Raw genomic sequence first — 22,308 nt, forward strand, 5'->3', positions numbered from 1 at the left:
ATACTCGTCCCCTCATTTATATGTTCATGGCTTATTACCCTAACTTGGTTTTTTGGGGGGGGTGGGTTTGTTTGTTTGTTTTTTATGGGATAGGGTTGCTGGGAGGAGTTAGAGGAAGCTTCTTTTTTTTTTTTTAATTCAATTTTTTTTAATTTATTTATTCATTCATTCATTCATTTATTTTATTTTTTGGCCATGCTGTGTGGCATGTGGGATCTGAGTTCCCCAACCAGGGATGGAACCTGTGCTCCCTGCCGTGGGAGCACGGAGTCTTAACCACTGGACCGCCAGGGAAGTCCCCCTAACTTATTTTTAACTACATTTTATATTTTTTATACGACTTCACAAGCCTTTCCATAGTGGTAAACTCAATGTTAAATGATGGGAAAAACCCAAGTCAAATAGTTTTAATCCATAGTAACAGTTATCTACAGGGCCATTGCGAGGCTACACAAAATCTTCCTACAGATTAGAAAAAGCCATCCCTTCCTCCAAGCAGATGCAGCCTCACATCAGGTTATATGGGTTTGGCAAATGGAGCCAGGCCAGATTTCAACTCAACCCTAGACAACTGTGTGTGGCAGCACCGGATTCATGAATACAACACTAACTTTTTTAAAAAAAGAGTCAAATTGTATTACAGAAAAACTTTTAAATGAGGTTGTCCCTTGAATTTTGTTTTAGTAGAATTTTATTCTACTGTGTATGACTCTAATCCTGGACAGTGTCTCACAACTTGGGCATTACATTTGTTATATGGTAAATTTCATGCAGTAGTAGCTATTTTGATGGAATTTCTTTTCACAGCCAATGTTAATTTAGGGTCTAAGTCCATGCTAAACCCTGGACCTAGGTCTAGCAATACAAACGTGGCACCTGACTCATGAAGCTTACAGCTCAGAGGAACAACCTCTATTTACAAGGAAGTAATTTTCTTAATGTTATACTTACTGATAAACTTGTTTTGCATAGTTTCCAGCAGAGCTTGGTGGGCATCTTCAGCTTGTAAAGCGTGTGAACATTCTCTAGCCAGTATGGTGCGCACAAGATGCTCTCCACATCCTAGAAAGCCAAGGAAACCAAGAACGGTTGAGGAAAGGCAGTACTAAACATCCTTCTTGTCTTACTAGCATTAAAACACCCTTATGCACCACTGAAGAAGTAGTTACGTTGGAGAATAATTCAGTGAGGGATGAAATGATTTCTACGAGCAAACTAGTAATTTTAGTAAAGAGATTTGACAGAAACTAAAGAAACACATGTCTAATCTTAAAAGGAAACAAAGAAAAATAAAAGGAAACCCCTTTTTCATAGGAATTATTCACATAATACAGGAATTTAGATTCTCTACCTAGGAACCACCTAGGGTTCTGTTTCATTTCCATTGCTGGATAACCACAAAAAACTGTTTTATAATTTCTATACAGTAGGCCCTTGCTGGTTATTTATTTTATATATGGTAGTGAATATATTTTAATCAAAAGTTCTTAAATTCATGAAACTTAAACCAACACAAGCTGATATAACACACATTTTCTGTTTGGCTAGTATGTACTGTGACAGACATTAGGCACTAACAACAAATCTCCCTTAAAAATATTATCTGTAATTGTTAAATCATGTTGGTGCCATTCATTTCAGAAATTTTCTCTGCATATGTACACCTCCTTTCCCCCCCTCCCTTCCTCTGCCCCCCATATACACATGCATGTATGTATACAAACATATATGTATATTATGTATACACATACATTATACACTCATTGCCAAAAATACAAACTGTTCAAAACTTGTGAAAGTTTTTTTTTTTTTTAAATCACCTATGTTTTGTCAGAAGTAACTTCCCTGTATTTTTTGGTAAAGTAAATGTAAATATCCTTCAAGATCTTTGTGAGTATCTACACTTAGATATTCATCTAGGTATGCAATTTAATATATTACTTTGTGGGCAGGATTATGGTGATCCCTATTTTGTTAAATGTTAGCAATATTATTTTTATAATCGGGGAAAAATTAAAATAAAGCTAATAGAAAAGAAACAATTTTCGACACTTACTATGTAGAGACACTGTGTAAGCTCAGGAAACTCCATAAATTTTAATTCCCTTTGTGTACGTATTTGATGTTGAACAGTGAAATGTTATACTTTAGAACAATAATAATTGTTAGGAAACTGGCATATTATAAGCTAAATAGGTGTTCAGAAGGTTATGTACACATGCCTCAAGGCAAACAGCTAAACCACATTAATGAAGTTAACATTACAGCAAAAATACACAGTATGTGTCAGAAAGATTTTTTCCTCTGTAGTTATACAAGAATATATAGGGTTTTCCAATGCTTGATTTTTTTTCCAAGAAACTTAAAATTATGACTTCTATTCTGACATATATCACCTTTAACATAAGAGCCTTGACACCAAAGCTTGTTCTGCAGGTTCCAGTCAAAGAAAAGTTTGATTTCTATGGTTTTATCCACAAAATTCCAAGGTTTCTTAAGAGTATGCTGCCATATAGCTGAAGTGTGACTCAGAGGCAAACAGTTCCATTCCTTATTCATAGATATTAGAAATAAGTCTTTCAATACATCTTCCTTTTGTCCTTAATCATGCAAGCAAGAGTGTATTTATATTGTCAGATCTTAGCAGAAGACATGGATTATACAAAGAATGAAGACCTAACTACAAACCTAGAGGAAAAGCGATAAATACCAAATTCTAAAAGAACTTAGAAAAGTACACAATTATTTATCACCAATAAGAATGACTAAACAGACTGAAACACATACTGAATTCATAGTTTATGTTCTAAAAACACCTTTGGAAGATGCTATGGAACCAATTCACTATTCTGAAAATGGATAAATGAAAGAAAACAATCAAGCATTTCTCTGTCCTTCCTATAGGAACTGCGTAGCAGGGTAACCAGAAGGTTTATGAAGGAAAATTTTCTCCATAGTAGTATCCCAGTTAATAAATGAAGAAGAAATTAACAAAATTAGAATATAACCGTTTGTAACCTATAATTTAATAATTGCTATAGGCAACAATTGTCAATGGCTGCTAATATCACAAAAAGATACAAACAGATATTACATGTCCCTTGATAAAATTACACCTTTGTAGTCTTGCCCCACACCAAAAAAATTACACCTCAATCTGATCAAGCCTCTAAATTCAATTATTAATTTCTAGAAATAAAGAACATCTGCAAAAAACCTACAGTTAACTTCATACTTAATGGTGAAAGACTGAATTATTTCTCCCTAAGATCAGGAACAAGGCAATGATGTCTGCTTTTATCGCTTTTATTCAACAATATACTGGAGGTTCGAGCCATTGCACTAAGTCAAGAAAATGAAGTAGAAGGCATAAAGATCAGAAAGAAAAAGGCAAAACTGCTCCTATTTGCAGATGATATAACTGTTTATGTAGAAATCCCAAAGGAATCTACAAAACCACCACTAGAGGTATCTCTCCAGATTCTTCCTATTTGGTTAGGAGTCTAGGGCAAAGGTTGGAAGCAGATTCCTGCCTGGTACTTACCAGTCCCCAAAATATGAACTTTTCTTTCCCCATCTGTTCACACAACAGATTGTTTATGAGCACCTACTTGGTGCTAGAACCAGAGGACACAGTAGTTGGCAGAGGTGCTGCTACATGTTGTCATATCTCCCCACAGGTGTTAGACCCCTGACTGGCTACTGAACACTCAGTTAACTGCCATTCTGGCCAGTCCAGATGCCAGTGCCTTGACTGTGTGCTCTACAGACCAACCTTGAGGATTTAGCTGAGAACCCTGGACTCATCAGAAACCCTGGACATTTCCACAGCCTGCTGAGAGCCAACCTCCTTGGCCATGTCTCTCCCTCAAATCCCAAACCTTAGCCCAGTCCCAGCTCACTCTTTCCTAGTGTGTTTCCTATTACTGAGACTCCAGTATGCCCCATACCCAGATATCAGAATTATAATACATTTCCTTGGCATCTCAAAGTCCACATCAGAATCACATGTCTTGATCTGGTAGGTAACAAGCAGTGGTGGTTTGGTGGTGGATGTGACCTTACCCCAACATACCTGAACCAAGAGGATGCGGTCCATTTTCATGGGACTCTAAAGGAGGCTTGTGACCAACATGGTGCAGATCTCTACCCAAAATTTTAAAAATGATGTGACGATGACTTTTTTATAGCCCATCGTGGGGAGCGGAGGGGTATTAGGGGTATCTTTTTTGATGACTTTGACTCTCCCTCCAAGGAGGAGGTGTTTCGCTTTGTTTGGAGCTGTGCCCAGGCTGTCATTCCTTCTTACATTCCCCCTGTGAAAAAGCACTGTGATGACTCTTCACCCACCAGGAGAAGTTGTGGCAGCAGCTCCGGAGAGGACGGTATGTAGAATTTAACCTGCTGTACAATCGAGGTACAAAGTTTAGCCTCTTCACTCCAGGATCCAGGATTGAAAGCATCTTGATGTCTTTACCTCTAACTGCCTGATGGCAGTACACACATTCGCCCTCAGAGAACTCCACAGAAGCTAAAATTCTGGAAGTTCTGTGCCATACAAGGGTGCACTGATGCAGGCAGAGCAGCCTTCTTGGGGTCTGGGGGATACACAATGCGTACCCCTGCTCCACTGGCCAGCACCACTGCTACTGTGTGGCACTTAGTCACCTGTGTCTTACAGCTTCAGTCTTCTCCACCGTGTAGTCTGCCTCCTTGGCAGGTGGTGAAATGTGTTTTAAGCACCACAAGCGTCTGTTGGATGCTATCTGTGGTAGGTGGTGGGGTGGCAGCTTGTCAGAGTCAATTGGTCGATGTAAACTCATTTATACTTTTAGGATCATTTTATATGACTCGTTTACAAACAATGACGTTGAGTTTCCAAGAATTGGTTGAGGGGATCTAAATATTATAATCTGTACCCAGAAACTTCTCGTGCTATTTTTGTTTCATATATTTTTTAAAGGATTAGGTATTGCCACAAAAATCTGTCACGGGATACATTTTATTTTCATTAATTCAATGAGGTTGAGACTAACTAGTAATTTTAGAAAGCAACTGGAAATGAAGGTAAAAATTTTACTTTGTCATTATTGAAGTTTATTTGTTCATAATCTTTATATATCTTTCTCTAGAGATCATAATAATCATAATTTTACATAATGTAAAATATTCATTTTTATAATGATATTTAGGAACACTTGAAATGTTCTTAATCTCTGCATGCATTACAATCCAGTGATTACCTACAGTTAACTCTGAAGTGACATCACTGTTATTTAAATAAGGGATATATAAGTTGTAATTTTGATTTTTGTAGAAATATAGTTTGTTGATGTTGAGATTCTCTGCACTTTTGAATGTGAAAACTTACACACTTGGATTCTGATATTTAAAAATTTCTATTCCAGACATTTCTATATGGAGGTTTAGACTAAGAACAACCCTGGGGATGTTGTGATTTTAGGAAATGTTTCTCACTTGGGAAATGAGGAACATTTTCCTTCCTTAATTAAAGCAGACGTAACTCGCGTAAGAAGCATGTAGGCAGTTTATAAATATATTTCACTAAAGATGGACTAACTGAAATCCTTCTCTTTTAAAATTAGAGATTTTGCAACTCTTACCTTTGCTCTAAAGAGAATATCACAACAGAGTTCTCAATAAGACTTCTTTGTTCATATATAATATGAATGCATTTTATTCATAATATATTGAAGTTTGTAAGCAACAGTATCTTCCTACATGTTAGTAACCATTATCTTGGAATATGTTGAATGTATGATAGTGTGTGACTCTTCAGAGGTGGAAAATGTATGAGTTCAACTGTCTTACAACAGGTGTGCTGATAAATTTTATTATGAAATATGACTAAGAAATGTTTGTATTTTTCATTTTTTCCAGGGTAATTGACATAGGAAAGATAAATATTTCTTACTACTAAAACCATAGTTCCTCATTCCTAGGTACTTTATCCAAGAAAAATATAAGTTTTGCACTTGAATTTTCATAGCAGCTTTATTCTCAATAGCCAAAATTTACAAACAACACAAATGCCCATCAGCAGGAGAAAGGATAAACAAGTTATAATATATTCATATGTTAAAATAGTACTCAGCAATGAAAAGGAAAATCTACTGATAAACACAACAACATGGGTGAATATCAGAAAATCATTATGTTGAGTGAAAGAAGCCAGACACAGAACAGCACTCACTCTATAACTACATTACGTGAAAACTTAGAGAAGTCAAAACTCTTAACAAGAGAAAGCAGATCAGTGATTGCTAGGGGCTGGGGCTGGGGAATTGATTGTGAAAGGGAACAAAAGAATGTTTTGAGGTGATGGAAATGTTCTATGTAGTGATTGCAGCAGTGGTTACCAGACTGTATACAAAAAACCCACATTATCAGGAAAAAAATTATAATATATTTCCTCTCTTGTGTGGATCCTCAACCTTTCACAACCCACACTAAAGATGAATTCACAATAAAAAATGACAAAACACACACACACACACACACACACACACACACACACACACACACACAAGACAGAATGGGCAGATGCAAAAAACAAAGGGATTACCAAACCAAGAAGTGGTGGTAATAGAACAGAGACTGACAAACATTTTCTGTAAAAAAAAAAAAAAAAAAAAAAGATAAGTAAACAGTTTTGGCTTTGCAGGCTACATATGATCTCTGTCAAACATCCTTTTATTTTTGTAAGAACCCTTTAAAAAATTAAAAATCATTCTTAGTTCATTGGGCATGCAAATATAGGCCATGGGTCAGATTTGGCCCACAGATCATAGTTTGACCAGGCTTGTAACAGAACAATCTGTAGTACAAAGATAAAAGAGGAAATCAACATTTTAAAAAACAGGGCAATCTGGGAGCCAGGGGTTGGGAGGGGTGTACAGATTTTTCAAGGAATCAAATAAAAGTTTTCAAATTAAGCAGCTGCATAGCACAGGGAGATCAGCTTTGTGCCCTGTGTCCCCCTAGAGGGGTGGGATAGGGAGGGTGGGAGGGAGACGAAAGAGGGAGGGGATATGGGGATATGTGTATAGATATAGCTAGTTCACTTTGTTATACAGCAGAAACTAACACACCATTGTAAAGCAATTAATAAACTCCAATAAAGATGTTTAAAAAAATTTGATTAAAACTCAATGCAAGAAGGAGAATTAGAATATATATCCATGGGAAAAAACTTAAAAGCAGCCTAGAATGATAAAGAGAAGGAAAATGAGGAGTTAAGAAACCTAAAGTATAAAATGAGAAGATCCAACATACTAATAGGCATTTTGAAAGAGAAGAGAAAGAATGGGGGAGGGGGCACTAATCTTTGAAGAAATAATAAATAAGTTTCCAGAATTTAAGCTATAAGGAAATCCTTAAATTGAAGATGCATACAGAGTTCCAAAAAAAGTAAATAAAAACAAATCTATCCTTAGGTATACCCTAGTGAAAAATGCCAGAAGAAAGACAAAGAGAAAATATTAAAAAACTAATCACAATGGACTTAATTGATACTGATAGGACATTCCATCCAAAAACAGAAGATTACACTTTCTTCTCAAGTGCTCATGGAACATTCTCCAGGATAGATCATACCTTGGGTCACAAATCAAGCCTTGGTAAATTTAAGAAAATTGAAATCGTATCAAGTATCTTTTCCGACCACAACGCTATGAGACTAGATATCAATTACAGGAAAAAATCTGTAAAAAAATACTAACACATGGAGGCTAAACAATACACTACTAAATAGCCAAGAGATGACTGAAGAAATCAAAGAGGAAATCAAAAAATACCTAGAAACAAATGACAATGAAAACACGATGACCCAAAACCTATGGGATGCAGCAAAAGCAGTTCTAAGAGGGAAGTTTATAGCAATACAATCCTACCTCAAGAAACAAGAAAAATCTCAAATAAACAACCTAACCCTACACCTAAAGCAATTAGAGAAAGAAGAACAAACAAACCCCAAAGTTAGCAGAAGGAAAGAAATCATAAAGATCAGATCAGAAGTAAATGAAAAAGAAATGAAGGAAACAATAGCAAAGATCAATAAAACTAAAAGCTGGTTCTTTGAGAAGATAAACAAAATTGATAAACCATTAGCCAGACTCATCAAGAAAAACAGGGAGAAGACTCAAATCAATAGAATTATAAATGAAAAAGGAGAAGTAACAACTGACACTGCAGAAATACAAAGGATCATGAGAGATTACTATAAGCAACTATATGCCAATAAAATGGACAACTTGGAAGAAAAGGACAAATTCTTAGAAAAGCACTACCTTCCAAGACTGAACCAGGAAGAAATAGAAAATATAAACAGACCAATCACAAGCACTGAAATTGAGACTGTGATTAAAAATCTTCCAACAAACAAAAGCCCAGTACCAGATGGCTTCACAGACGAATTCTATTAAACATTTAGAGAAGAGCTAACACCTATCCCTCTCAAATTCTTCCAAAATATAGCAGAGGAAGGAACACTCCCAAACTCATTCTGCGAGGCCACCATCACCCTGATACCAGAACCAGACAAAGATGTCACAAAAAAAAGAAAACTACAGGCCAATATCACTGATGAACATAGATGCAAAAATCCTCAACAAAATACTAGCAAACAGAATCCAAGAGCACATTAAAGGATCATACACCATGATCAAGTGGGATTTATCCCAGGAATGCAACGATTCTTCAATATATGCAAATCTATCAATGTGATACACCATTTTAACAAATTGAAGAAGAAAAACCATATGATCATCTCAATAGATGCAGAAAAAGCTTTCAACGAAATTCAACACCCATTTATGATAAAAACCCTCCAAAAAGTAGGCATAGAGGGAACTTACTTCAACATAATAGAGGCCATATATGACAAACACACAGCCAACATTGTTCTCAATGGTGAACTGAAACCATTTCATCTAAGATCAGGAACAAGACAAGCTTGTCCACTCTCACCACTATTATTCAACATAGTTTTGGAAGTTTCAGCCACAGCAATCAGAGAAGAAAAGAAATAAAAGGAATCCAAACCGGAAAAGAAGAAGTAAAGCTATCACTGTTTGCAGATGACATGATACTATACATAGAGAATCCTAAAGATTCCACCAGAAAACTGCTAGAGCTAATCAATGAATTTCGTAAAGTAGCGGGATACAAAATTAATGCACAGAAATCTCTTGCATTCTTATACACTAATGATGAAAAATCTGAAAGGGAAATTAAGGAAACACTCCCATTTACCACTGCAACAAAAAGAATAAAATACCTAGGAATAAATCCACCTAAGGAGACAAAAGACCTGTATGCAGAAAACTAGAAGACACTGATGAAAGAAATTAAAGATGATACAAACAGATGGAGAGATATACCATGTTCTTGGATTGGAAGAATCAACATTGTGAAAATGACTATACTGCCCAAAGCAATCTACAGATTCAATGCAATCCCTGTCAAACTACCAATGGCATTTTTCACGGAACTAGAACAAAATATTTCACAATTTGTATGGAAACACAAAAGACCCCGAATAGCCAAAGCAATCTTGAGAAAGAAAAACAGAGCTGGAGGAATCAGGCTCCTGGACTTCAGACTATACTACAAATCTACATCAAGACAGTATGGTACTGGCACAAAAACAGAAATATAGATCGATGGAACAGGATAGAAAGCCCAGAGATAAACCCACGCACATATGGTCACTTTATTTTCGATAAAGGAGGCAAGAATATACAATGGAGAAAAGACAGCCTCTTCAATAACTGGTGCTGGGAAAATTGGACAGCTACATGTAAAAGAATGAAATTAGAACACTCCTTAACACCATACACAAAAATAAACTCAAAATGGATTAAAGACCTAAATGTAAGGCCAGACACTATCAAACTCTTAGAGGAAAACATAGGCAGAACACTCTATGACATAAATCACAGCAAGATCCTTTTTGACCCACCTCCTAGAGAAATGGAAATAAAAACAAAAATAAACAAATGGGACCTAATGAAACTTAAAAGCATTTGCACAGCAAAGGAAAACATAAGCAAGATGAAAAGACAACCCTCAGAATGGGAGAAAATCTTTGCAAATGAAGCAAGTGACAAAGGATTAATCTCCAAAATTTACAAGCAGCTCATGCAGCTCAATATCAAAAAAACAAACAACGCAATCCAAAATTGGGCAGAAGACCTAAACAGATATTTCTCCAAAGAAGATACTTTGGATACACATGAAAGGATACTCAACATCACTAATCATTAGAGAAATGCAAATCAAAACTACAATGAGGTATCACTTCACACCAGTCAGAATGGCCATCATCAAAAAATCTAGAAACAATACATGCTGGAGAGGGTGTGGAGAAAAGGGAACCCTTTTGCACTGTTGGTGGGAATGTAAATTGATACAGCCACTATGGAGAACAGTTTGGAGGTTCCTTAAAAAACTAAAAATAGAACTACCATACAACCCAGCAATCCCACTACTGGGCATATACCCTGTGAAAACCATAATTCAAAAAGAGTCATGTACCACAATGTTCACTGCAGCTCTATTTACAATAGCCAGGACATGGAAGCAACCTAAGTGTCCATCGACAGATGAATAGATAAAGAAGATGTGGCACATATATACAATGGAATATTACTCAGCCATAAAAAGAAATGAAGTTGAGTTATTTGTAGTGAGGTGGATGGACCTACAGTCTGTCATACAGAGTGAAGTAAGTCAGAAAGAGAAAAACAAGTATCGTATGTTAACACATATATATGGAATCTAAAAAAAAAAAAATGGTTCTGACAAACCTAGGGGCAGGACAGGAATAAAGACACAGACGTAGAGAATGGACTTGAGGACACGGGGAGGGGAAGGGTAAGCTGGGATGAAGTGAGAGAGTGGCATGGACATATATACGCTACCAAATGTAAAATAGATAGCTAGTGGGAAGCAGCCGCATAGCACAGGGAGATCAGCTCGGTGCTCTGTGACCACCTAGAGGGGTGGGGAAGGGAGGGTGGGAGGGAGACACAAGAGGGAGGAGATATGGGGATATATGTATATGTACAGCTGATTCACTTTGTTATAAAGCAGAAACTAACACACCACTGTAAAGCAATTATACTCCAATAAAGATGTTAAAAAAAGAGAGAGCCCAGTAAGGAGAGTCTCAGCAAGCACCTGGACATATGGGCAGCCTTGAAGAGTTGCTGTGCCCTCTCATGCATGAGAGCAACCAAATGATTCTGTGTCCCCGAAAGAAGAGGGGAAGTCACAGAGGGGCCCTCCAGACCTGAAGGAGTCATACAGCTGGGACCTAGGGACACCTCTGCAGCACCCTGTCCGGCTGATGTTCAAAGCCCAGTCCAAGTGACTGCCATTGCCGTGGGTGTCAGTGTGAGCAGAAGGCACCAGGGACTATGCACCCCTCCCCCACTCCTTAAGTCCCCAAGAAAAGGAGGAAACAGGAATCCCCAAAGCCACTAATGGCATCTTCTCTATGCCAGGTACTTGTTCTAGGCACTTGTATTAAAGCAATAAATAAAATAAAAAAAAAAAAAAAAAAAAAAAAACTAATCACAAAGAAAAAGGTGATCTCCCAAAAAAATTTTTTTAATTTAAAAATTTAACTGGTAAGTTACATATTCCCAAGCAACAGAAGAGGCCAGAAGGCTAATATCTTAAAGATGCTAAGGCAATAAACAAACAGAAAAAAAACCTGTCAACCTAGAATCAGCTAAACTACCATTGTGGAGTGAGGGTGAATAGAAACAGTTTCAGACTTACAAACTCGTTTCTTTGAGATTTAAGCTCCCAGCTTACTTCTACTCTGTGCAACACTATACCTTGTCATAATTCTTGCTGATTTTAATACCTACTAGATATCAAAATATTAGGTATTACCCAATACCTTAGCTTCTGGATTTTCTGAAATCCTCTCTTCAAATTATCCACACTGCCTTGTAAGTTCACTCCCACGATTCTGCCATAATCAATAACATTAACTTCTCCATAGTCTCAGCTGCAGTCATCCCACCCCTCCTATCTTTCCAACTCATCTCTTGACTACTTTAATTCCAACATTCCCTCTACCTCACCAAAAAGTGCCATCCCATTAATTCTGCTGCTTTCTAACTATCCCTCACTGCCCTTAGATCCTCACTTCCTTCCTTATCCAACTAAAATTCCATGCTTCATCAACTTATACCGTTTCTCTTACTCCTGAAAGCCTCCATGTTTTGCTCACTTCATCAAACTTATCTGGCAAAAGCCCACGCTGGAGTATCAGTCAGAATAACTATACGAGCCTGCAACAACAAACAACCCCCAAATCTCAGTGGCTTAACACAACAAAAATATAATTTCTCATTAATGTTATAAGTTGTACCTGGCTCACCAGGGAATGTGCTTCCAACAGTCACTTAGGAACAAACCCAGGCTAATGGAGTCTCCATCACCTATAACTGCACCTCCTGGATCGTATCCCCCTCCAGGAGAACGAGAGGGCTACCCAGGGCCACTTTACAGCTTTAGCCTGGAAGTCACACATATCATTTCCACTCTAGTCCACTGGCCAGAAATAGCCACACGGTCTCAGGCAACTGCAACGGGGTGGGGGTGGGGTGGGTGCTGTGAAACACAGAGGAGTGTATGGATATTCGGGGAGCACTACGTTAAATGTCTCTGCAACATCTGACTAAATCCAACTCCCCATGCCTGCACCTGCACAGCTAAACGAGGTGCAGCCGCCATCCTGTGACCAGGGGGTGACATTCATGGGCAGGAAGGCCTACCCATTGAGGAAGGTGGGAGACAAAGGACAGACCCAGGTAACAGACAGCATTGCTGGGTGGCCCGACCAGCCCCAATCTCCTCCGAGGTTTCTTGTTACATGAGATTTAAAACAAAAGAAAACAAAATCTATCTGTTTAAGCCACTATAATTGAGTTCTCTTTTTTAAGCCCAAATGTGTTCTTTTTTTTTATTTTGGTAAAATATATATATAAAATAGGAAATTTACCATTTAATCATTTTTTAAGTGTACAATTCAGCGGCATTTTTACTCGCATTGTTGTACAGTCATCACCACCATCCAGCTCCAGAACTTATTCATCTTCCCAAACTGAAACTGTACCCATTCAACAACACCCCCATCCCCCCCTGCCCTCTAGCCCTGGCAACCACCATTCTACTTTCCATTTCTATGAATTTGACTACTCTAGGTATCTCATGTAAGTGGAATCATACACTTTTGTCCTTTTGTGACTGACTTAATTCGCTTAATATAATGTCCTCAAGGCTCATCCATATTGTAGCATGTTTCAGAATTTCCTTCCTTTTTAAGGTTGAATAATATTCCACTGTATGTACATACCACATTTTGCTTATCCATTCAACCACCAAGCGACATTTGGGGCCAAATGCATTCTTTTTTTTTTTTAATAGATCTTTATTGGAGTATAATTGCTTCACAATACTGTGTTAGTTTCTGTTGCACAACAGAGTGAATCAGCCATATGCATGCACATGTCCCCGTATCCCCTCGCTCTTGAGCCTCCCTCCCATTCTCCCTATCCCACCCCGCTAGGTCATCGCAAAGCACCGAGCCGATCTCCCTGTGCTATGCTGCTGCTTCCCACCAGCTGACTATTTTACATTCAGTAGTGTATATATGTCAATGTTACTCTTGCTGCGCCCCAGCTTCCCCCTCTCACCCCATGTCCTCAAGTCCATTCTCTATGTCTACCTCTTTATTCCTGCCCTGCAACTAGGTTCATCAGTACCATTTTTTTTTTTTTTTTAGATTCCATATATATGCGTTGGTGGGAATGTAAATTGATACAGCCACTAGGGAAAACAGTATGGAGGTTCTTTAAAAAACTAAAAATAGAACTACCATATGACCCAGCAATCCCACTACTGGGCATATACCCTGAGAAAACCATAATTCAAAAAGAGACATGTACCAAATGCATTCTTAATCTATATAGACAGCCATTTGCTGGTGAAAGAAAATGGCTCAGAAAACTTTACATTGAAAGAAGACGACTTCTTCCATTCAAACATACAACTTTGTATTGAGTCAAATACAATTTCTGATAAGTTCATGTAGATGTATTTATCAGACACCATTAGCAGGAAGGCATGAAAAAGATTATTTGGCTTGATAACATTTATCTTAATTGAGTTATTTTGGAAAATTCATGATATGTTTAATTTCTACCAAAAACCAAATTTCTTTTTAATTTGTTTGAATAAATAAGACTGATTTGATTAAAATAAATCCTTACGATGCCTGAAAACAGAGTCTTAGATATTTAAGAGCCCCTTTTATCCATGGAAAGGACGACCACTTCCCTGAGCCATGTGAAACCACTTCCGGAGGCCATCGTTAGAGTGCCTATTTGTGGGTTTGTTTAGAATCCAGAAAAAGTTGCCAACTCTGAGGAAACTAGAAGAGTTAATAGAGTATCTTTGTTTTTTCCTCATCTTGATGTTTCCAACAATGCCATCATCTCTCTAGTGAACACTCTGGCCTACATTACAGAAGAGCTTCTGTATCTTTACTAAAGGAAAAACCTGAGAATTGCGGGTTAAGCAGCAGGGTCGCGCCTTCTGTGTTCTATGTATTCAATTTTCTCATTCTCTCATTCATTCTCTCCCTCTCCCTCTCCTTCTCCCTCTCCCTCTGTCACACACACACACACACACCCCTCCCTACCTTAAGGCCATAAAGTCCTGTAGAGTAAGGGTTAGTATTTTCTATTCGGCAGTCAGACTGATGTTTGAATCCGGCTGAGTGAGTCTGGGACTCTTTATTTAAGCCTCAGTTTCCTCTACTGTGAAAATGGGGAATGGGAGTAGTAACTACCTCACAAGGACAAAATGAGACAACAGTCGTAAAACATTCAGCGTGGGGTTGGGCACTGAGTAAGCACTTCATACTGCAATGGATAATGACTGCCTTACGAAAAACCATTAGCTATCACTTTCTTGTCTCTCCTCATCCTTTTCTCTGTATTTTGTTTCTGTTAGAACAAGGTGATTCCCAGCTAGCCTGACAATCATCACTGAGAGCCTAGAATACATTTAAAGAGGAGTTTAGCCTTTGACTTGCAATTCTGAAAGCTGCTGCTTCCAAGAAAGCTGAGCTCTCACCTAGGGTCAAAATGATCACATGGGTAAACCTTTTATTATCAGAACAAAACAAATAATATGATAAAGATTTCACTTAGTTTGGTAGGAAACATTTTAACTGTGGTTATCCAGGGATTATGGATTATGCACAATTTTTGTTTGTTATGCATTCCTTCTGTTATTTTTCCCAATTTTCATAATAAACTCCTATCTTCTTTTCCCAAGAGGTTCAATGCCCAACATCAATGTTACACTCCTGCATTCACCGTACTTTCTCTTCAGGTACAATAGTAAAGGGCAAGGCAGGGTCTCCCATTATGGGATTTGGTCCCATACACTTCACTGCCCTATATCTGAGTTCGTGAAGAATGCTCCAGGTGTTTTATTTCATCCACCCTCCGTCACACATTTGGTATTTTCACTTCAGCATTAGTGATAGATGCAGCCTTCAAATTAAGATAATTAAAAATATGTAACATAATAGCCCAATAAAGTCATATTGTCAAATCACGTTTTAGTTCCAAAAGGTTAAGTGGCAAACTGAAAAGCATTTGCAATAAGGACAGAGAAACATGAAAACTTACCAACTCTTGGCTGACATTTAAAGATATATCTTCATTGCATCTCAAGATAATTTTTAATTGTTTTATCTTCATCTCATTTAGTGGTGGCAGCAGTGGTGGGCATGAGCCAGATTATTACAAAACGAAAATTAAAAGGCCCTTATGTGTCAAGTTTTTAATGTAGGGTTTTAATGGACCGTTTAAATGGTAGAGGATTAGGATATAATTCCTCCAGAGGATCTCAAAATGAGATTAGGATTTTGAAGTATAAATCCTAATCCCACAGATCTTTCCCTTCTTCTGGAGACTTTATTTCTTCTAAACCACTCTAACCTCAGTTCTGTTACAAAGACCCCCAGAGAGGGAGAGTGAAGCTGCATTCACAGGAGAGAAATAACCCACATTCCCAGGCGGCCTGCATCCCAGAGCAGGATCGGCAGCAACAAAAGCTCACGTTCAGTACCCCTGGCACACTACACATCTCCAAGGCTTACCGATGATTTTCAAGTATTTATGTCATCTTATAAATGCTGCCACTCACTCTCCCTGCAGTGAGTGGGCATCTGAAAAATCTTTCAACACATCCCCTGTTAGAAGTCCACAGGGACAGATAAGTAATGAGGAAAGGCCTTTCCAAATCTGAAAGGAAACATTTGGTACTTCAGTTTCCACTATTGCAACATCTCTTTTTCAACAAAGGAATTTATTACACAGTACGTCACCTTTTCCCTGTCAGAGGATTTACTGCCAATTTTGGAGTTGGGTTACTTCTGGTTTTCAAGTCTGTCTTGTGAAATTAAAGAGAGGGCTGCCTTAAAAGTGATAGAACACACGTGATTTCAGTCTTCACAGTGTCCCCATGGCTATCAAACCTGGAACCTATTACATACAAGAAGAAAACATAAGGAGCTTTATAAAGAGATGGAATAAGTAGGGAAGATGTCTGATCCAGTCTAGTCCAAAGGGTATGGTCACCAACACACATTTAGTGTCTCCCCAGTATTCAATTCTCTCTAACCTGTAACCCGTCAGCATACTTTGGATATTTACAATAATCTATCAAAAACAACTCAGGCTTTTCTGATTTTTTTTTTATAAATAATAAATAGCCAATAGAAAAATCAATTTTACAACTATCTCCTAGAGACCTCTCTTACAAACTAGGATGCAACTGATATGTGCTTTAGCCTTTCATAATTATTTAAAATACAGAAAAATATACTAGAATAGTGACAATTAAACAGGAAAATCTCTCATGTAGAGCACAGTGCTAGGCATATGCTAAATATACTAAATGCTTGATATTTATTATTTATTATATTATTTATTTATTAGTATCAATTTTATTGAGAAGGTATAACCAAACCACAAAAGATTTATCTGAACAAGAAGCAGTTGCATAAATGGGAAGAATTCCAGTTTTGCGAATGCAAATATTTTCATAGACTGAAACCTATTTCAAAGAAACTAAGACATACAAACAAACAAAAAAGCTTCAAAAATAAAAAAAATGAGTGTGAAAATCCTTGATCCAGTCTGTCACAGCAGAGTGTCAGAGATCTGTGGTTAACAACACAGAGGTGCCCACCCCAAAGCTTGAGTCACTTCTTTCCCTGGGCCCCTCTCTTTGTCAAAGTCACATCTCAGTGTGGGAACTTATCCAATACTCATGAGCATGAATACAGATGATGAAATAGGATCTTGCTTTCTGCTCTAAATTTTCTCAATTTGGTTATCTAAATACAACACTCTAATCAGGGCACCAGGGACACATGGTCCCAGGCAGCAGAAAGAATCAGAAAAATCACCCCAGCAGGAGTGGTGTTCTTTGGCTACGTTGGAGCCCCTATCGCTACTATTGAATTTGTCTGGAGAACGTACTACATGTATGAGCATTAGACTTCTCTCCACTTGAGAACTTCATTAGAGCAGCAGCCATCACAGAAGCAGCACTGTTTGCCATGTTCAGTAGCTGCTCCTGTACATCTTCTATCTGGATTTCTGTTCCATCAGGGAGGTGAGGGGAACCACCTCCAGCTGTGGAACCTGAAATGAGTCACTTAAGATCTCCGTATCTCAGTTTCCTCAACGGAAAAAAAAATAGATGGCTTAGCTTAAATGATTTCAAATTCCTCAGGACAAAATTTTATAGCTGGAAGTACTTTTGGAATTTCAATAACTTTCAGTAAAATTTAGTTAAGAGGCTTGCAATGAACTGACCACTTAGGAGAAAACCCTTTTAAAAAGCTGTTAATTCGTGAAATAGTACAGTTAGATGATTTTTTTAATCTATTTCTTTTTTAAGGGAGAAGAGAAAAAGTCACTGACTCACTGATTCACCATTAACTGATCAACTACCGTGTACCTGGGGTTTTCACAAATGTCATCACTTAAAGGCCCTACAATTAACTTGCAAGGAAGGTACTGTCATCCCAATTTGACAAATAAGAAAAGTGAAGTGGAAGAGCTCAGAGTCTAAAATCCAAGTCTTGTAACTCTAATATGCTTGTTTCAAGATAGTCCACCACTGCAGAAATAAGGCTAATATCAGCACGCAAATAAAGGAGATACAAGCAAAGAAAACTCAAAAGCCTCAAAAACCTGAATCCATGATCAAGATCAAAGTAATAATTACCTGCAGATAAGTAGCACAACAAATACTGATACCAATACTTAGGACTGTAGATAGCCCTCAATTTTAACCATGACATCCTAAAAACAATCACTAAACAGTCCCAAAGGAATAATGTTAAAATTGGAGATTTCATTTTGCATCAAAACCATAGTGTGCATTTTATGAGTTAAAAAAAAAAAGCCAAGACATAGCTGTAAACATCTACAATAATGTAGATGTGATGTAATGTAAAATAAATATTTCAGCACACATATTGATTATATATATGTAGTATAAAGCCCACAGACAGAAAGAACATAAGCAAGACAGTTATACTATACTGTAAATTTAACCTATAACTACTAAGCCAGCCAATATATTAAACATTTAATTAATAATTTTCCTAATGACAAAATTTAGAAGTGATTTATGACGGTGATTTGAATGGCCAGGGCCTCTTTAAAAGCCGAAAAGGGAAGTCTGAGTTGATGTTACATCTCAGTAAATTCCTCTGTACAAAAGAGAGGCAATATATAAATCATTTCATCAGTTTCAAAGCTGTACTCAGATTTTAAAAACAACATTCAGTGTTTAGAGGCCTTGTGAAATAAGATGGAAAAAAAGTTTTAAATCTGTTCACCAGTCATTGCTTATCCCTTTCTCTACTCAACACAGCATCAAGGGTGGTTCTGAGACTGGAGAAAGACAGAAAAGTTCTGAAGGTGGAAAGGAAAATGGTAATCATATTCATTTGTCTACATCAGAGTAGAAATTAAGAAATAAGAATAAAGAAATGGTCCCAAAGCTTTCCTACCACCAACTAGCATAACCATCATATAAGCAGGTAAAAGAAGGAAAAAGCAAAATAGGTAGACCACATCAAATGAGACATGTAGCAAAAGGCAAATAAATAGACAATATAAAATTTAGCATTTTTCAAGGTTTTCATTTGACACTACTACTAAGAAATAATGTTAGTAAAAGAAGGAAATACACACACTTGTATTACTTTTTAACTTTTTATTTTAGCCAAGAAATTTATTTACAATTTTATTCAATTACCTAAGATTATGCTTCCTAATTTCCCCCAAGTTATGAGGAAAAAACATATATCTTTGCCTAAAATTAAACAGTTTCAGTCAATACACAGAATTCTCCACAAAAACCCATGCATAGATTCCATAGGGTCCACAAACCCCAGATTAAGAACCCACACAGCTATCATTTTATTTAAAAATCTACAAGCCTATAGTTATAAACCAGTAGGCTAAACTTTCATTTTAATTTCCAATAAAAATATTTACTGCTGACACCATGAACTCCATGTGAGAAAGGCAACAGTGACAATATCATTACCCAGAGGCTAACATGGAAATTACAATGAAAATAATAAAATTAGGTTATCATATTAGAATCATACCATTTCCTGTTAAAAAGAAATAGGGATCCTTGGGAAAATGACTGGTTCTGAGTCTGGCTAAAGAAGTGACCAAGAGGAGCCTGAGGCATCTTGTTCTACTGAAAAGCAAGGAAGCTATCAAAGATAGTCATGGCAAAGACCACAGAAGCCAGCTTAAAGCAGCTTCCATTGACAAGAGATGGAACAATTTTACCAGCAAAAAGAATAAGAAGGTTCCAAGCTCTTTACTATGTCTTGCAAGCCACCAAAACTGATCACTTGAATTTCCACTTCTAGTTAAGATGAAGAAATCTGCAAGAGTCTATCACTCCCACCCTAACAACGAGAACCAATAAGCCAGTTAAGCTACAACACGACAGTTTTTTAAAAACTCAGAGAGATAACGATGCAAAAATATGAACTAAATTCCCAAAAGGGACAAGCCTTTCCTATGACAGAAGAGGCCAATGGCTTTTTTATCACCCAGAAAGCAGTGGGGAAAGGAGAAAGGCTACAGATGAGGTTAAGGAGAAACTAGCTGAACTACTCACTTAACAAACTTTAAATGACCACATGTGGGCTGACAGGATGAATTAGAATCCAGAGAAGCCCCGTTCACTGAGCAAATCTGATTTCACTCATTGACTCCTTCCTGTAGGTCCTCACCAAGAGCAGGGCTTCCTGGGGCAGGGCTGGGGAGCTGAAAGATATCCACACCCTCAGGCATACAGGTCCTCCTAAGTGTAAAGCAGAAGCATGCTGAAGGCTGGGAACAGAACAGGAAAGCTAAAAGACAGCCTCCTCCACCCACCTGGATGCATAGAGCTATCACCCAAGGCAAGGCAGTAAAAAAAAAAAGAAAGAAAGAAAAAGGAGGGATAGGGAAAGGGGGAGGGAGAGGGAGAAGGAGAGAAAGAGAGAAGTTTCCCCATGATTCCAAAAGCTGACAGGTGAACAATAAATAACATAAAGAGATATCAGGAGTTTTGCTGGTATTCAGATCCCAAGCTCTGCCTAATGGTAAATCCTAATACTAGCACTGAAATATTGAAAGCCAGAAGTGAATTGTATCTACTGCTGCAAGAATACCCAGCCCCAACTCAATTACAAATAACATTGCAGATGTATGTAAAAAGGAGTGTGTCCCTTTTTAGTGGCAAATATTTTCTTCAGTCTTGTCTGCATTCCAAACATAATGTTTAGCATACAATCAATAATTATGAGATAAATGAAAAAGCCAAAAACATGCCCTATAAACAAGAGAAGAAACAATAAACAGAAGCAGACTACTAATGGCCCAGATGCTGGAATTATCAGATACAAACCTTAAACTAACTAGAATAATTATTTTATGTAACTATCTAATGGAAAAGGTGGAAATTTTCATAAAAATATGGGAAATCTCAGCAGAGACCATCTTCAAATATGAACCAAATAGAAACACTTTAAATAAAAAATATAGTATCAAAAATGAAAATGCATTCAATGGGCTTAAGAGCAAGTAGGATAGCAAAAGAAAGGATCAGTGAACTTAATAACAGTCATAATAAATTATCCAAACTGAAACATAGAGAGGTAAAGAATGACTAAAAATGGAACAAAGCTCTCCATATCTACAGGATAATGCATACAATGGCAATCCCAGAAGTAGAAAAGAGAACAGGACAGAAGAAATATCTGAAGATATAATGGTTGAGAATCCTCCAAACTTGGCAAATGACATCAACCTAATAACCCAAGGAGCTCAGCAAAGCCCAAAAAGGATAAACACAAAAAATAACAGATTTAGGGACATCATAATCAAACTGCTGAAAACCAAAGATAAGATATTGAAAACAGGCAGGAAAAAAAAAGACATACAAGGGGACAACCATAAAACTTCTCACCAGAAACAGCAGAAGGACAATGGAATGACATTTTTAATTACTGAAGGAAAAAACAGTCAATATAGAATTCCCTATGCAGAGAAAATATCCTTCAAAAATAAAGGGGAAATAAAGACATTTCTGATAGAATAAGATGAGAAGATTCATCACCAGCAGATCTAAACTATAAATAGACTTAAGAGCATTCTAAGGAAAATAATACCAGCAGAAGACTGATGTTAGAAATAATGAGTACCAGAAAGAGAAACTACTTGGGTAAATTTTTAAAAAAAAAACTTTAAAGCTATTAGGCATGTGTGGGTGTGTACATGGGTGTGTATGTGGGTGTAAATTTCTTTAAAAGACAACTGACTATTTAAAGCAAAAATAAATAATGATGAGATATTGTGGCATTTATAACATAATATGGACATTAAAATATATGCCAAGACCTCAAAGGGTGGGAAAGAAATAATGGATTTATACTGTTAAAAGAATCTTACATTGTTTGTGAAGTAATATATTATTATTCTAAAGCAGACTATGGTAAATTAATGATGCATATGTAATCTCTAGAGCAACCACAAAAAACATAATACACAAAAGTATAACAAAATGTTAATAGAAAAAAACAAAATGAAATATTAAAAATAACCCAAAGGAAAACAGGAAAAGAAGGACAGAGGAACAAAGAAAACAAAGAACAAA

General features: G+C 37.1%; 1 protein-coding gene across 9 annotated transcripts in view; it reads right to left on the bottom strand.

Annotated features, from left to right (window-relative positions):
* The window catches only part of TASP1 (taspase 1), a 378,792-nt gene that overhangs the window by 239,364 nt on the left and 117,120 nt on the right, over positions 1-22,308 (bottom strand). For all 9 annotated transcript variants that reach the window (XR_014235381.1, XM_082359163.1, XM_082359160.1 and 6 more), the window contains one exon: positions 952-1,062. Coding sequence is in view for 8 of the 9 variants with exons in the window: in XM_082359163.1 (XP_082215289.1) it covers positions 952-1,062 (111 nt within the window). In the remaining variant the exon portion in view is untranslated. The remainder of the gene's footprint in view (positions 1-951; positions 1,063-22,308) is intronic.

Source organism: Balaenoptera borealis (genome assembly GCF_965194805.1).
Source record: "Balaenoptera borealis genome assembly, chromosome: 16".
In the NCBI taxonomy this organism is placed as follows: domain Eukaryota; kingdom Metazoa; phylum Chordata; class Mammalia; order Artiodactyla; family Balaenopteridae; genus Balaenoptera; species Balaenoptera borealis.